The sequence below is a fragment of the Spironucleus salmonicida genome, chromosome 1 (assembly GCF_000497125.1).
Source record: "Spironucleus salmonicida strain ATCC 50377 chromosome 1, whole genome shotgun sequence".
Classification (NCBI taxonomy): Eukaryota; Fornicata; order Diplomonadida; family Hexamitidae; genus Spironucleus; species Spironucleus salmonicida.
Window position 1 is genome coordinate 788,583 of NC_090596.1, and position 14,311 is coordinate 802,893.

At 46.9% G+C, this 14,311-nt stretch overlaps 11 protein-coding genes across 11 annotated transcripts; 6 read left to right on the top strand and 5 right to left on the bottom strand. All coding sequences in view use genetic code 6, as the record gives it.

The window, feature by feature from the left end:
* Positions 1-787: 787 nt before the first annotated feature.
* On the top strand, positions 788-6,331 carry SS50377_20473 (ABC transporter family protein; the record flags this gene model as incomplete). Its single annotated transcript, XM_067904414.1, has 1 exon — positions 788-6,331. The coding sequence occupies one exon, from the start codon at positions 788-790 to the stop codon at positions 6,329-6,331; it is 5,544 nt and encodes a 1,847-aa protein (XP_067767896.1).
* A 318-nt stretch (positions 6,332-6,649) lies between these two features.
* Positions 6,650-7,543, bottom strand: SS50377_20474 (Cysteine-rich membrane protein 2; the record flags this gene model as incomplete). Its single annotated transcript, XM_067904415.1, has 1 exon — positions 6,650-7,543. The coding sequence occupies one exon, from the start codon at positions 7,541-7,543 to the stop codon at positions 6,650-6,652; it is 894 nt and encodes a 297-aa protein (XP_067767897.1).
* Positions 7,544-7,750: 207 nt separating this feature from the next.
* Positions 7,751-8,722, bottom strand: SS50377_20475 (uncharacterized protein; the record flags this gene model as incomplete). The annotated part of the gene is made up of 1 exon (XM_067904416.1): positions 7,751-8,722. The coding sequence occupies one exon, from the start codon at positions 8,720-8,722 to the stop codon at positions 7,751-7,753; it is 972 nt and encodes a 323-aa protein (XP_067767898.1).
* A 3-nt stretch (positions 8,723-8,725) lies between these two features.
* On the bottom strand, positions 8,726-9,283 carry SS50377_20476 (uncharacterized protein; the record flags this gene model as incomplete). The annotated part of the gene is made up of 1 exon (XM_067904417.1): positions 8,726-9,283. One exon carries the CDS (start codon positions 9,281-9,283, stop codon positions 8,726-8,728), a length of 558 nt encoding a protein of 185 aa, XP_067767899.1.
* Positions 9,284-9,448: 165 nt separating this feature from the next.
* Positions 9,449-10,033, top strand: SS50377_20477 (uncharacterized protein; the record flags this gene model as incomplete). The annotated part of the gene is made up of 1 exon (XM_067904418.1): positions 9,449-10,033. One exon carries the CDS (start codon positions 9,449-9,451, stop codon positions 10,031-10,033), a length of 585 nt encoding a protein of 194 aa, XP_067767900.1.
* Positions 10,034-10,167: 134 nt separating this feature from the next.
* Positions 10,168-11,025, top strand: SS50377_20478 (Cysteine-rich membrane protein 2; the record flags this gene model as incomplete). The annotated part of the gene is made up of 1 exon (XM_067904419.1): positions 10,168-11,025. One exon carries the CDS (start codon positions 10,168-10,170, stop codon positions 11,023-11,025), a length of 858 nt encoding a protein of 285 aa, XP_067767901.1.
* A 48-nt stretch (positions 11,026-11,073) lies between these two features.
* On the bottom strand, positions 11,074-11,232 carry SS50377_20479 (uncharacterized protein; the record flags this gene model as incomplete). Its single annotated transcript, XM_067904420.1, has 1 exon — positions 11,074-11,232. The coding sequence occupies one exon, from the start codon at positions 11,230-11,232 to the stop codon at positions 11,074-11,076; it is 159 nt and encodes a 52-aa protein (XP_067767902.1).
* Positions 11,233-11,315: 83 nt separating this feature from the next.
* On the top strand, positions 11,316-11,471 carry SS50377_20480 (uncharacterized protein; the record flags this gene model as incomplete). Its single annotated transcript, XM_067904421.1, has 1 exon — positions 11,316-11,471. The coding sequence occupies one exon, from the start codon at positions 11,316-11,318 to the stop codon at positions 11,469-11,471; it is 156 nt and encodes a 51-aa protein (XP_067767903.1).
* Positions 11,472-11,764: 293 nt separating this feature from the next.
* On the top strand, positions 11,765-12,085 carry SS50377_20481 (uncharacterized protein; the record flags this gene model as incomplete). Its single annotated transcript, XM_067904422.1, has 1 exon — positions 11,765-12,085. One exon carries the CDS (start codon positions 11,765-11,767, stop codon positions 12,083-12,085), a length of 321 nt encoding a protein of 106 aa, XP_067767904.1.
* Positions 12,086-12,365: 280 nt separating this feature from the next.
* Positions 12,366-13,124, top strand: SS50377_20482 (uncharacterized protein; the record flags this gene model as incomplete). The annotated part of the gene is made up of 1 exon (XM_067904423.1): positions 12,366-13,124. One exon carries the CDS (start codon positions 12,366-12,368, stop codon positions 13,122-13,124), a length of 759 nt encoding a protein of 252 aa, XP_067767905.1.
* A 47-nt stretch (positions 13,125-13,171) lies between these two features.
* Positions 13,172-13,375, bottom strand: SS50377_20483 (uncharacterized protein; the record flags this gene model as incomplete). Its single annotated transcript, XM_067904424.1, has 1 exon — positions 13,172-13,375. One exon carries the CDS (start codon positions 13,373-13,375, stop codon positions 13,172-13,174), a length of 204 nt encoding a protein of 67 aa, XP_067767906.1.
* Positions 13,376-14,311: the final 936 nt, after the last annotated feature.

The following is a 14,311-nucleotide window of genomic DNA, read 5'->3' on the forward strand; positions in this document are numbered from 1 at the left end:
AGGAGCGCTGGGATACTTTATAAGTTACTCATTTAGGCAAAAATATAATAATATTTCACTGAAACCACTTTTCTATAATATTTACAATATTGGAACCTTAAAGTATTAACGTACGCTGCTATGATAATAAGCTTATATTAAGTATCTAGTGATGTAGATAATGTAAATATTTGTTTTTAAGATATCAGATTTTAATTGTTATTTAAAAAGAAACCAGCAAGCAGTAATGGATAAGGCTTTTTGTTTGATAGCCATATAACTTCTTAAATTTATATACAATATTATTACTTATTGACGAATGATAAAACAAACATTGGGTGTATTATTATATGTAGTTTTATAGAAAGTAATGCTGTTAGGACTGAAAAAATCTGGTATAATGCACACTCTGAGGTTACCAAATGCCAAAAACACCGTGTGCTTAAGGTTCCATATTTAGAGTATAGTATTCATAGATTTAAACTTTACACTATATTTGGTTTAATTAGAAAATATTATATTTAAAATATAATATTGTTTATTTATAGATTAAATACAGTACTTATTTATTTCGTATAAGTAGATAAATAATTTAATAATTTATAATGGGAAATAATTTCATTGAGCTCATTTTGATAAGTGTATTATTATTTTCTATTTATCATAAAAACTGAACTAATATATTTAAACATTTAGTCTCTACACTTAATTGTATATAATTGTTCAAAAATATAAAGCATTATCAAATAAGTATTTCATAACAGTAATATATACTCTGTTTAAATAAACAATAAACTTCACTTCCTTAATGAAACCTCTAACAAGTTATTTTATTTTTTAGGCTAGGAAGAACATTCTGCTCTCGCTTACACTAGCTTTTCTCCCCATTTTTGTCCCTTTTATTCTTTTTGGTATAGTATAGATCTTTTAATCAGAAGCTGTACTTCCAAATATCAAGCCTATGAAGCTTGACAAACTGCCGTAACCTGAATTACTTCTATCCCAGAATATGAATCTATACTATTTCTCGTATTCTCCACGTACAGAAATAGCTGAAAAATTGATCTAAAATTTATTAGACACTAACGGACTACATGCTGCGAAAGCGAAGGCATTTGACTCGCTTTAATAAGCTTAGTCTACCTTTGCATCAAAGAATCTATAAGGTGGTTTTAAAAACGTTGATTTAGAATATGCTAGGAAAACTTATTGTCAGGACTAGCAAGCGTACTTGAACACGTCTTAGTGCGATTCTTCATTTATCGATATGTATTACGACTCTCTGCCAAATATTTATAAATTCACGTCTTATAACGAAGACGAAGTATTTCTCCATATTGATGTTACTTAGGACAAGGAAGGTCTAGCAATTTCAATAGTAGTTAACACAACCCTGTTAGATGATGTTGTGAAAAATCATCCAGATTAGATTTCAAAACACCTTAAAAATACAGACAACCCATTCTGGACGTCATACGGTATTACCCTCTAAACTCAAATTGATAAGTTTATCGGAAAAACGCTAGCGAATACCACCCTTAGCTTTGAAATTTCTTACTTAGAACCAATTTAGGTAGGTGGTTAGTACATACCTGAAAGTATGTTTTTTGGAATGGCTGTATTGGTCGCATATAGCTTACAAATTATATTATGTATGATTTTAGCAAACGTTAATAGGGATTAAAATCACGTTGTTTTGCGCCGGTTAGGGGTCTCTGTGGGAATTTTTTGGTGGAAGAATTTAATTTACGTTTCTATGCAGATTGTACCGATCAATATTATTACCGTCATTGTATGGCACTACTGTGGGGTGATACCGTTTAGTAACATTGACTTAAAATTTTGCTTAATTATAGGAATTACTATTAGCTTTTCAATAGTATCCTTCTCGATGTTAGTTAGTGCATTTTTAGGAAATAAGAAAAGCGCACCTACTCTCCTTGGTTGCATTATTTGCTTTGGATTTTTACTATTACCAATGACATTTTCGGTATTTCTAGATACCATATTCGATGCTAGTCTACTTTCGTAGTTAGGTGTTTTTACTATAGTTTCACTTTCCCCTGTGTTTTCTATCTACAGCTTGGTAGATGGATTATTTTTCAGCTAAGAACGTACAGAAACCAATATTCTTGAGCACAAATGGAAGGTAAGCTAAAATCTTATCAATTTCAGGTATATATTTACTGATCTTGATGGTTACGCATCTAAACTCCACAGATGCTCTGTCCATGATTCTCCCCATGGTGATATAATTATTAACTCTATCTGCTACTACTAGGTTCCAATATTTTGGAAATTAGTTTTAATTTCATTGGTACAAAGTTTTGTTTGCTTATTTATCATTTCCAAGCTAGTTAGCTATATAAAGTCTGAAAAGGGTCATAGAGGTCTCCCGCCTTGGTATTTCTTGAATCCGTATTTTTATAAAAATATTAATATAAAATAAGATGGGTTTTCTGTTAGAAATCTCTAAACCGGGTATTTTGGAAAGAAAAACATATTCATGGATCTAAATTTGGATCTCGCAGATGACTAAACTTCAGCCTTGGTAGGTGAAGCAGGTCAAGGTAAGTCTACTATTTTAAGTATCTTGGCAGGTGAAAAGCGATTTTCAAAGGGTTCAGTAAAAGTTCTAGGGGTTAGTATGAATAGTGATATTAACGCGTATAAAATCAAACCATTTATTGGCTACTGTCCACAAGATTTTAGCAATGTATGGATGAACCTATCTGTGATTGAGAACATTACGTTCAGTCTAGGGATTAGATGCTAAATGAGTCGCTGCTAAGTTCCAAATCCTGAAGAGTATATTTAGAAGCTAGTTGTTGACTGCGGACTAGGAGACCATAAGGTTCAGAATAGAAAGGCCAAGTCTCTTTCTGGAGGCATGCTCCGCCGCCTTGCTTTCTGTAATGCAATTTCTGGTGCAAAGTTACTGCTGTTGGATGAAATTACAGCTGGAGTTGATCCTGTCCTTAAGCGATCAATATGGAAAATAATATAATAAATTCAGGGTTCTGTGCTACTAACATCACACGACATGTCAGAAGTTTAAGAAATGGCCCAAACAGTTAGTATAATTAACGGTGGGAAAGCATTGGTTAATAATGTGGAACAATTTAAGCTGAGATAGGTGAACTTTGCATATGAATTATCTCTGTATAAAAGTGCATAAATTGAAAATTAAGATGTTATAGACCTTCAAGAAGCTTTAAATATACCAATCAAGTTACTATCTATTCACCAACATGTTTTGAGAGTTTCTTTAAATGGAAGCACCACATCTATATAACTGGTGTAAATTACTGATAAGGTCGACAGCTTCCTTAAGAGGAACTAATTTGATGATTTTTAAGTCAGTAAAACTAGCATTTCATAATACTATGCAAATCTTATTCGCTAAAATTAGGTTCAGAATGAAAGTATATCGTAAAAGCCGATTAGAAACCCACGCAAAGGTAAAAATTTAGCGCTTTTAACAAAGTCTCTTAAGCATGACTTTAGATTATAAAAAGTTCCTGTTTTCTTTGTTCTACTTTTCGCCTCCTTAACCCTTTCAATTCTAACTGCAACTTTCTACTATTTATTTAAGCAGGCTTTTGTAAAACTTCCAGATTTTAATATCATTTAAAGATAAGAAATTGCTAGCAGTTGTTTCGATACATGTTTAGGTCACGAAAATGATAGTACTGAATGGATGACAAATTGTTTAGTCAACCGTATTCCGAACTACTCCTTCCAAAAATATAAAAATGATACAACAAGCTGCCTGTACTATTTATCATGGCTAGGTTTAGATCAAAACTCTAATTTTAAAGAAACTTTTGGTGATAAAGTATAACATTTTGATTGTCCACAATATTCATTTTAAGTTATTAGTCAAAATTTACATGGCCCAATTCCAAAAATTGACGGATTTAAAAATTATAAATAACTATACCTTGACCATAAATACCTTTATGATCCATTAACTCACGAATAAAATGATGGTATTTTACCTTATTTTAAATATTATCATAGTGAAATTATGTCATAATAGTGTGGCGAGCTTGATTATTGCATAAAATACTGTTAGGATTTCAGATCTTAGTATAAGAAATGCAATGAAACCTTTGAATATGAAACATGTAAAGAAAGTTGTGCAAATACTTATAACTGTGTTAAGTAGAATATTAACGTTTTGAATTAGTAAGTTTATTAAGTAAAAACTGTAAAAGAAGGATTATTAAATTATAGAAACTTCTCCGTTTCGCATAGTTTGAATGTTGAAATAAACAAAACTTCCTACAATGAAAACTAGTTATTTTAAGAGTTTACAAAGAATATGCCATATGCTATAATTAATTTGGTAAATGAAACAGATAATGCAATTGATGTTAATATTTCGATGCTGCTTCCCTTTACTGGTCATTCATAATAATATTATACTTTTAATGACGCATCTGCAAACTATAACAATTATTATAAATATGACTGCGAAACTGGTATAACTCTATCACATAAGCTAAAAAGCTATTTTGAATAGCAAGGTGTAAAAGGTGCTAGAGATACATTTAAGCTCTATACTTCAGTTTCTTAAAACTAACCAGATCGCTCTCACGCCTAATTGATGAATATTGGCTCATAGCCTATTGTATAATTTACGGCTGCCGTCCTTAGGAAGCATTTATTCAAAAATGCGACAGATTATTCGCCATGGAATTTTAACTATAAATACAATATTTCGGAGATGCCAGTTTTTGCTACTGTGTCGTAAGAAAATTCTAGCATGACGTTTTCAGATATGCTCACTTCGATGTCCTCGCTTGAATTGATTGTAAGCGGACTATTTCCATTAGCAATTACCGCTATTCAGGTCGGAAGAGAATACGAGCTAGACGCACAAGTACTTTTCTAGATTCACGGTATCTCACAGTCACGTTGGGCGATCATGACGCTGATTTACTTTGAAGGTGTGGCCCTGGCATTAACTGCAGGAAATCTACTCCTAGCCTATATAATTTGCCCGTTCATTATAGTTGACTAGTACCTGACCGTAGCTTTTCACATTCTGTAGTCGCTTACTAGTGTGGTGTCCGGACTCCTCATTGCCATCATAACCAAACGATTGAAGCCCTCTTCTATGATAGCCTTCCTTGTAATTATTCTATCTCTGGTATTCCAGTTCATGTTCCTTAACACCCGTAAATTTTCATTCGTAATATCTCTTTTTGTGCCTGCTTATGGTTTCGTATATCAGCAGTCTTTGACAGTTTGGGGATAATAATACGATTAACTCATGTTTTTATCCTCATTCGTGCTATTCGGTCTTTAGATAGTCCTTATTTTCGTAATAGTTAACTGGAATCTTATGTTCGGCAAAACTAAGAAATAACAAAGACAGATAGGCGAGGAGACGTCAGCGCTCCTTCATTCGGATAATCTCCAAATTCGCTCACTATCTCATTAGTACGAAAAGGGAGTATTTGCAGTCAAATCAGTAGATTTCGACGTGGTTAAAGGTGACGTTTTTGGTCTCTTAGGATCGAACGGGAGTGGAAAATCCACTCTTCTACACTGCCTCACTGGCATCGTGAGGGGATGCACGGGCAGCGCTCAGTTTGAGGGCTAATAAATTTTGGGCAAGCCTACTATTTCTGACATCTTAACGATCGTCCCTCAGCGTGACATTTTGTTCCAAAACCTAACAGTACTGGACCATGTCAAATTCTGCATTTCCACTGCGAAAAATCCTCATTCCATCAACGAAATCATCAAAGAAATGCAGATTGACTCTATCATCTTCAGAAAGATCGTTTCCCTCTCTGTCGGAGAAAGAAGAAAGGTATCAATCGCACTAGCCCTCTGCGCGAATTCGTAAATCATAGCGCTAGATGAGCCCTCGTGCGGCCTCGGGGCGATCACTAAGCTGATCATTTAGGAGTCCGTTGGCAATCTGCTCAGACAGCAGAAAACGATCATTTTGACCTCGCACGACATGGAAGAAGTGGAGAGCATAGTCAGCAACTGTATTGTCATGAAAGATGGCTCAATTATGGCCTAGGGCAGCGTAAACGACCTCAGGAAAACCAGCAAACTTCAATTTGCACTCCTCCTTCAGATTAACGCTGAGGAGTGTAATCTGATTGATTCGATGTTTAAAGAGCAGAAGTTGTTATTCACTGTAAAGTTTAACCCAATATTGGAATTCTACAGTTTTGAATTCCTGAAGGGTAGCAAAATCCAGCACGTCCTGCTAGCTTTAATTAAAAGTGGGATGGACCAATTTCCATGGGTTATCGAAGGAATTTAGCTCGAAAGAGTGTTTTTGCAGGTTGTAGGGGAGCAGGACGAGAGCCTTCTAGAGTGAAATCGCTTACTGCACTTTTCGGGTTCGGGGTGGAAAATTTAATTTTAGCAAAGTATTAAATAAGTAGTTGTGATTATAGTGAGTGCTGCTGAGGCGGTAGCGCGCTGGTTCGGGTAGGGAGCATTTGGTTGCTAATGCTAATTTACGTATATTCGATTAATTCGTGTAGCTATTATATAATAATAATATTTTTAATTATTTTTTACTTAAATTTTGCAGATTAAAACTTGTACGTTGGGTAGGAAGTGCGGTAAGCGCTGCTTTAGTTAAGCGGGCCTAGAATTATCTTGAATAGCAGAATTCGTCTCAAAAACCAACTCACTGGCTTCTCATCACCGTCTAACCGCCAAAAACTGTATCCATAGTAGTATCTTTTACGGCCTAGGTTTAATTTTGAGCAAAGCGACTCTTCCGCTTCAAAAAGTAGCACACCGTGCCCACTGCAATCCCAATAACCAAAATACTGCCAACGGCGATGCCGGCAATTGCGCCGCCGGATATCCCTCCCTTGACGATATCGTCATCGTCACCCTAGCCCTAGGGAAGGCATAATTTTCCTACCTTGTCGAAACCGTCAGTGCAATTAGTACAAGACCCACTATCAATTGAGTAACCTTCCATGCATTCCTCGCAAGCAGATGGATCTGTATTGCTACCAGTAACTGGGGCACAAGTCTTGCAATTTAGTGCAATTAAACTACAATTACACTATGTGACTTGTCCAGTGATTCCACAATTAACACTGCTGCCATTAACGCATGTCTGGTTGAATCCCTGCGTGCACTTCTCGATGCAGGCCTGCGCGGTGCTCATCTCGGCGTAGACCTTGCACTCGGTGCACTTCGTGGCGCTGGAGCAGGCGGCGCAGGTCACGGGGCAGCGGACGCAGGTCGTGCCGGCGCAGTGGAGGCCCTTCGGACAGGGGTTCTCGGTGCTGCAGATAGAGGGAATCGGGATGCACTGGCCGTCCACCAGCTGGGTTGAGGCGTTGCACACGAAGCAGACGCCTATGGTCCGGCATGTCGTGCAGTTGGAGGGGCAGGCATGACAGATCCCCCCGACCAGGAGGAAGCCGTTCCGGCAGCTGACGCAAAACTCTAGGTCCGTGCAGAACGTGCAATTCTTGGAGCAGGCTGTGCATACCTGGGGCGGTGCAGCGGGGCAGAACTCGGTTCGGTCGCAGTCGGTTCCGGAGGTGCAGGGCTTGGACATTTTTGAAGTGCGAGATATAATTTTCATACCTAATGATAGTAATTTGTGGTTTTAGTTTTTATAATCCGAAATGTGTTTCTCCGCCACCTATGATATCTAACTAGGTAAACGAGAAACGACGTAACTCTAAAAGTGTAAATGATAAAGTAATGCCTTGATATCCACCTTATAATAAGCCAAACCCACACTAAAAATAAATTCAACCTATCAGCTATATACTGCTAAAAATACCGTTCTGGCGAGTTTATCCCCTCCAGATAAATCAACAACCCATTTGACGCTAACTTATATACATTAAAACTTACATATCATCCGCATCCGCAACCGCCCAGGCCGATGCCGCAAAGTCACCCTAGCCCAAGGGTGGCTAATAGCGGCATGCCCTCCCCAGGCTTCACAGGCCCACCCCAGCAGAGCGCCCTTACCGAGGTTACTTTGGACCGAATTCAGCATCCTGCACGTCCGCAGCAAGGACCCGTGAGGCATTTTCGCGGCAAATTCCGGTCTGACGCCCGGGAATATGCGTGTTGGAGGCTCGAGCTGACGCACACTTGACGTCCGCAAATGGCCACGCGCGATGGCCCAAAAGCTGCATCTCTGCCAACTCCCATGGCCTTGCGCTCGCCGCCGCAGCTGGCGTCCCGGGCGTGCGCGGCCGACTGGCAGAATGGGAATTTGGGCCTCAGTGGTGCGCGAAACAGGTGCTTTTCGTGGCCCGGAACGCACAACGTTGCGCGATTATGAGGTCACTGCAGGCGAGCGGGTGCGAAGCTGAATGCTGGGGCCAGCTGCCTGTTTAACCACCCGAGCCAGCGCGGTTGCGCGTGCAGGCCCGGGCATCGGAATTGCCAGCGGCATACTTTAGGCTAGATGCCGTAAACTTGATGGGGCAGCCATTGAGCGCTTGCATGGCAGGGAGCTGCCGATAGTTTCGGCTGCGGTCCAGAAGTGTGTAGTGAGTACTAGCCCATTGGGAATGCGGAGTCCTCGTTCCGCTTGGGCCAAGCGGTGGGGAGAAGGCGGTTGGTGCAGCGCCAGTGAAATTGGAGCAGGGGTGGAATATAAGCAGGTCCCGCGGAACGGGCTCCTGGGGGAGAGCGCGGCTGCCGCTGCGTATGGCCAGATATCTCTATATGCCTGTTTAGCTCCAATGCCCGCTGGGCTATAAGCACACGCCATCGCTCACTTCCGCCGCTTCTGGCTCAGCTCGACCAGCTCCTCAAACTTCACGTCGCCGATCTGGAAGACCTCGTCGAAGTTCTCGTTGCTGACGACGTTGGCGCCCTTGAGCTGGTTGTACCTCTAGATGAGCTCGTCGGTGCCGATGTCCATGAAGAACTGCTTCTGCACCAGGCTGAAGTCGAGCTTGAAGAACTTCAGCGCGGAGAGCAGCAGCCGCTCGTCGATCTGGGCCGGCTGCTGGCGCATGCTGGGGATGCTCATCGGGACCTTCTGCAGCACGTCGGTCGTGATCTCGAAAAACTGGGGGCAGTCGGACGGCACAAAGGCGGTGCCGAAGTAGGACTTCTTGGCCTTCTTCTGCGCCACGAGCCTCTGGAACAGCGCCTGGAGCGTGGCCGGGGCGATGTTCAGCTGCTTGGCGAGGTGGGAGTAGTTGATCTTGGCCTGGGAGTTGAAGTACACGTTCTGGTAGATCTTGGTGAGGATCACGAGCAGCTCGTGGAACTGGAAGCTGCTGAACTAGATGGCGTTGCCGTCGGCGTCGCGGTAGATCTTCATTTCCTGAGGGCGAAGCGGGAATTGCGGAGGTGGAAGTATATAATATTCACTCGTGGGGCAGGGTGCTACGCCTCCGGATACCACCCCGCTCCGGCATCGTCCCAAGCCAGAAACCCAGCACAACATTTATATATCGCCAAATCCGCCCCGGCCCATTCTCCTTAGATGACCATCGCCATGATGGAGAGCACGCAGAACCAGATGGTCCAGCTCCACAACCAGGTGGTGCTCACGCTGGCCACCCAGAAGGCCAAGGCCTACCACTTCGATATCAAGCTCAGCGTCCTCCGGCTGCAGCTCAGGTAGCAGCGCGAGGCCCGCACGGAGCCCCCAGGGCAGCAGCACTTCGGCTCCGCGCAGTTCTTCTCCCAACTCAACCTGAGCCTGCTGGCGCCGCAGACCACGAAGCTGTACTCCGTCAACGAGGTGCTCGAGTACGCCCCCAGAGTCCGCCAGAGGGCCAGCTTCCTGCAGGGGCTGGTCGACCAGAACAACGACATCGTACGCCAGATCCAGCGGGAGAAGGACCGGGGTGCGCAGCTCGCGGCGGACCTGGACCTGATCCAGGAGCGGTACCGCGACCAGCGCCAGAAGATCCAGTTCGACGGCCGGCGGAAGTTCCGCACCGAGCACGCCACCCAGCAGCAGATGCGGCTCTCCAGGGCCACGCAGGAGCTGGGGGACGTGCGGCAGCAGATAAACTGCCTCTTTCTGATGCTCAAGCGGGGCGACTTCACCTTCGCTGAGTGAGCGCGCCGGTTTCGGAATGATCCGTCCCTGGGGGCGCAGGGGCGATATCCTGCCAGCATCGAAACGCGGAACTCAGTTTCGCAAACCACAAATATATTCCGAGCGGGATAGCCTGGGTCTGTCCGCAGCTGAAAATGGCAAAACCCTGCGCCTCCGGAGCCGACTGCGACCGCACCGAGTTCTGCCCCGCTGCACCGCCCCAGGTATGCACAGCCTGCTCCAAGAATTGCACGTTCTGCGCTGACCTAGATGCGTGCGTCAGCTGCCGGAACGGCTTCCTCCTGGTCGGGGGTACCTGCAAGGCCTGCCCCTCCAACTGCACGATCTGCAAGCGTCTCGACGTCTGCTTCGTGTGCAACGCCTCCACCGAGCTGGTGGACGGCCAGTGCATCCCGATTCCCTCTATCTGCAGCACCGAGAACCCCTGTCCGAAGGGCCGCTACTGCGCCGGCACGACCTGCTTACCCTGCCCCGTGACCTGCGCCGCCTGCTCCAGCGCCACGAAGTGCACCGAGTGCAAGGTCTACGCCGAGATGAGCACCGCGCAGGCCTGCATCGAGAACTGCAAGCAGGACTTCAACCAGACCTGCGTGAACGGCACCAAGGTGCCCTGCGGTGGTACGGAGCAGATAACGCCCTGCAACTGCAGCATATTCGCCGAGAACTGCCGCACCTGCGCCCCTGTCAGCAGGAGCGGCGCGGAACCAAGCGAATGCGCCGACTGCATGGCGGGATACGCCATATTCAGGGGATCCTGCACTGTATGTACTGACGGTTTCGACAAGGTAGGAAAGCTATGCCTCCCCTAGGGCCAGGGTGGCGATGGCGATGACGGCGGTGATGACGATGCCGCTAAGGGAGGGCTATCAGGCGGCGCGATTGCAGGGATCGTCATCGGCGGCGTGCTGGCAGTCGGTGCGGTCGGGGGCCTCGGCTGGTTCCTGGTGTCCAGAAAGGGCAGGAAGGCGCCCGTGGGGAGGCCCAAGTGGTGAGGTGCGAGTGAGCGTATGTCCGCACTCGGTACAGCCAAGACACGCCGCTCACTCCAGGTCCTCCGTGTTGTCAAAGAGCTCGTCCATGATCTGCATCCGCGCGGCCACGGTCCGATCGAGGGCCTCAGCCCGCCCGTCCGCAGCGGGGGTCGGCCTGGGGAGGAGGGTCCGCACCAGGTCGTCCAGCTCCTTGAGCTGGGTGTTCATTCGTAGCGCACATTATTATATCCTAAGCAGTATTGTTGCGCCGAACAATTCCCATCCTGAATTGGGGACACGACCGGTCCAAAATGATTAGCCTGGGAAAGCCGGTCATCCGGCCGTGGGGCATCCGCTTCGACAGCGCGCTGGCGACTTGCCGTTCCACCGAGGCAAAGATAGTGCTGCTCAGGTCCCCGGGCCAGGGGCAGCCGGACTCGGACTCGGAGTATGACGTGACTATCTGAGTGTTTGTATTGCCTTGCGGGCGCCTCGCTCGATTTTTGCACCAGGGTCGCATCTCAGTCCGCGCCACAGCCCTCGGAGCCGGTCGGCCGCTGCGGCATTGGGTGCTCGGCGGCCTAACACAAGATAGGTTTCCGCAGAATCTTGTGGTCGGGCCCTGGGATGCTATATACTCAGAGTAGTGGAAAAACTTTGGCCGTTCTAAATACAGACCACGGATATATTCCCGGAATACTGCCGTTCACTCGCGACGCAAAAACCGAAAACTCGACTTCAAGCCTGCTACTGTATACAAATGATCTCGGGGTCTCCAGAAATGGGCGTCGACTACTCCGACCTGGACTTCTACGAGGACTACGAACCCAGGAGGCAGACCGAGCTGTCCGAGGTGGAGGAGGATATAGTGCTGCCGCAGCAGAGGCAGAAGCAGGAGATGGAGCAGCAGCAGATCGCATACCTGGGGACCGTCGCGGAGGACAAGAAGATTCACCGGCAGCTCTCCAGGCAGCTCAAGTACCTCTCCAGCGGCAGCCTGATGGGCAAGATGCGTTCCAATGGGCGCAGCGTCGAGGACCGCATCGCCCAGTTCCTCGAGGACGAGGACTACGAGTACTGAAGGGAGTGAGATTACGCGAGTCACGATTCGGCCACGGAGCCCCTCACAGCGTGAGCTCGTACTCCCCGTCGCTGGAGGAAGCAGCACCCGCCGCTGGCGCCGGGATGCGCAGCAGCTGGCAGACGTGCGGGGTCCTGGCCCTGAGCCTGTGAATCACCTGGTGCTCCATTTCAGGGCGGCTGCGAGCGTCTACACTGGGCCGCAGGAAAAGGTGTGGCCGCGCCGATTCCACTCCACGGGGTCTGTTGCATATTATAGAGCGCGGCGCCCTTTCGCAAAAATGAAGCAGCTGGCCGCGCAAGGCAGCTACCTCCTGTTGGTCAACGACCAGACGGTCGTCCTGGAGACACCGACGCTGCAGAACTTCGTTCACGAGCTGGAGTTCGCACCACGCGAGTTCGAGTTCTACTTCCCGTTCCTCAAGCTCCAGACCGACTCCCGCACAGTGCTCATGCGGCTGAGCGCGGACGGCTCCGTGCTGGAAAAGGCAGACACACTGGACTCCGTGGCGCTCAGCAGGATCGAGAACGGGAGGCTGTCCGAGGTGGCGTACCAGGGGGCCATCGCCTCGTGCCAGAGCCCGGAGTGCGCGCAGCTCAGGTTCGCTGGCCACGTGCTCTGCGACGGTCTGAAGATCCATAGCGGGGTCGACTACATTGTTGGGCAGTACCAGCTGTACTTCCTGAGCGGACGGCTGGTGATTCTCCGGCGCGGACGGCAGCACTTCGACATGGACTACGCTGCCGAGAGGGTGTGCCTGTGCCAAAACGGCGTTGCACTGATCGGGACGGACTACATCGTCCTTGGGGCGTTCGTAAACAAAGCGGAGACTCGGATCCACGTGGGCAGGAAGTACGCGCAGGTCGTGTTCACGGAGTTCAAGATCATGGGACTTGGCGAGGACGGGTTCGTCTACCAGATCACGCCGGTGGACCAGGATCAGGCCTTCGTAGCCGTAGAAAAGGGTGCACTGGACAGGATGTGCTACGGGCTTTGCGCCGACGGGCCGGGACAGCAACTTAGGGCATAGGTAGAGTGAGGCTGAATAATTCACACTAGGCACTGGCGCAACAAAGTTTGTAGCGGTCAGATGAAGGAGTTTCTGGGCGTGATTTCCTCCAGGATGTCGAAGATCTCGCAGTTCTTGATGGAGAACAGGTCGTCCTGCGCGGGGTGGCCCTTGAGGTAGCTCATGATGTCGTTATACAGTTGATGCTGCTATATTGGTTCTGGCTGGTCCACCGGCTCGAGGGCGTGGGGGTCGGTTCTCATGCACATGTTGGATCCCATTTATTGGATACGAGAAAATAAAGATAGATGCCCGAGATTGGGGATGATATTTGCTGTAATGTATATTTTTTCTCATTCCACATCTGCGGCTTGTGGATTGTCTACGCCGCGATCCAAGTATCGGTAAAATATTCAATACTTCGGTAAACTTTTTCGCTGAACATATATTTTCTCGTATTTGCAGCGGAATCCTCCATTTTTCCTTTTCTTCAGGATTCAGTTTCGGAGGTATTGCGTCCCCGCGCCAACAGCCAAAAGTATACGAACAAGTAAAGTAGTACAAGCATCCGGCCGCGACCCTGCAAAGTTGGTTAGGCCGCGGCTCTCAGTCGCGGAGCAGCATCCGATACGAATGGAGCCATTTAAGTATCCTGGGCGCTGCTTGAAATCCCGCGCCGGCTGCACTCCCGAAATCGGTCCGGTTCGAGCTCATTCCATAGGGTGCTATCTATATCGGCATCGGCCAAGCCCGCTCTTACCCCGTAGAACAGCGGTCTCAGAGTCTTCCGGTAAGGGGAAAACTGTGCATGCGGTGAGGGGCGGTACCAGCAGGGGACGGCTTGGCCCAAGCGTTGAAAGCCGCGTTTGCTAGACTAAAGGCACCAGGCCTTGGCGACAGACGACGGCAGACGTGCCACATAATCCTATCTCCGGTGAGGCACCATCGCTGGCGATGAAAGCTCACCACAGTCAGCTGCATTCAGGCGGAAGTGTTCATGGGCCGGATTTGCAGGGACTTGAACTGCGACGATATAAACAGTAGGTACTCCATTCTTACTTCCAACCGAGCACTGCTCACTATAAATGCTTTCAATATAAATATTGTTCATCCCAGCCCTGTGCGTAACTTACAGCGAAACGGTTTCACTGAAACAGTAAAGTATACTTATTGACGAGTATAATCTGTAAAGTATCCCAGCGCTCCTGGTATTCAAT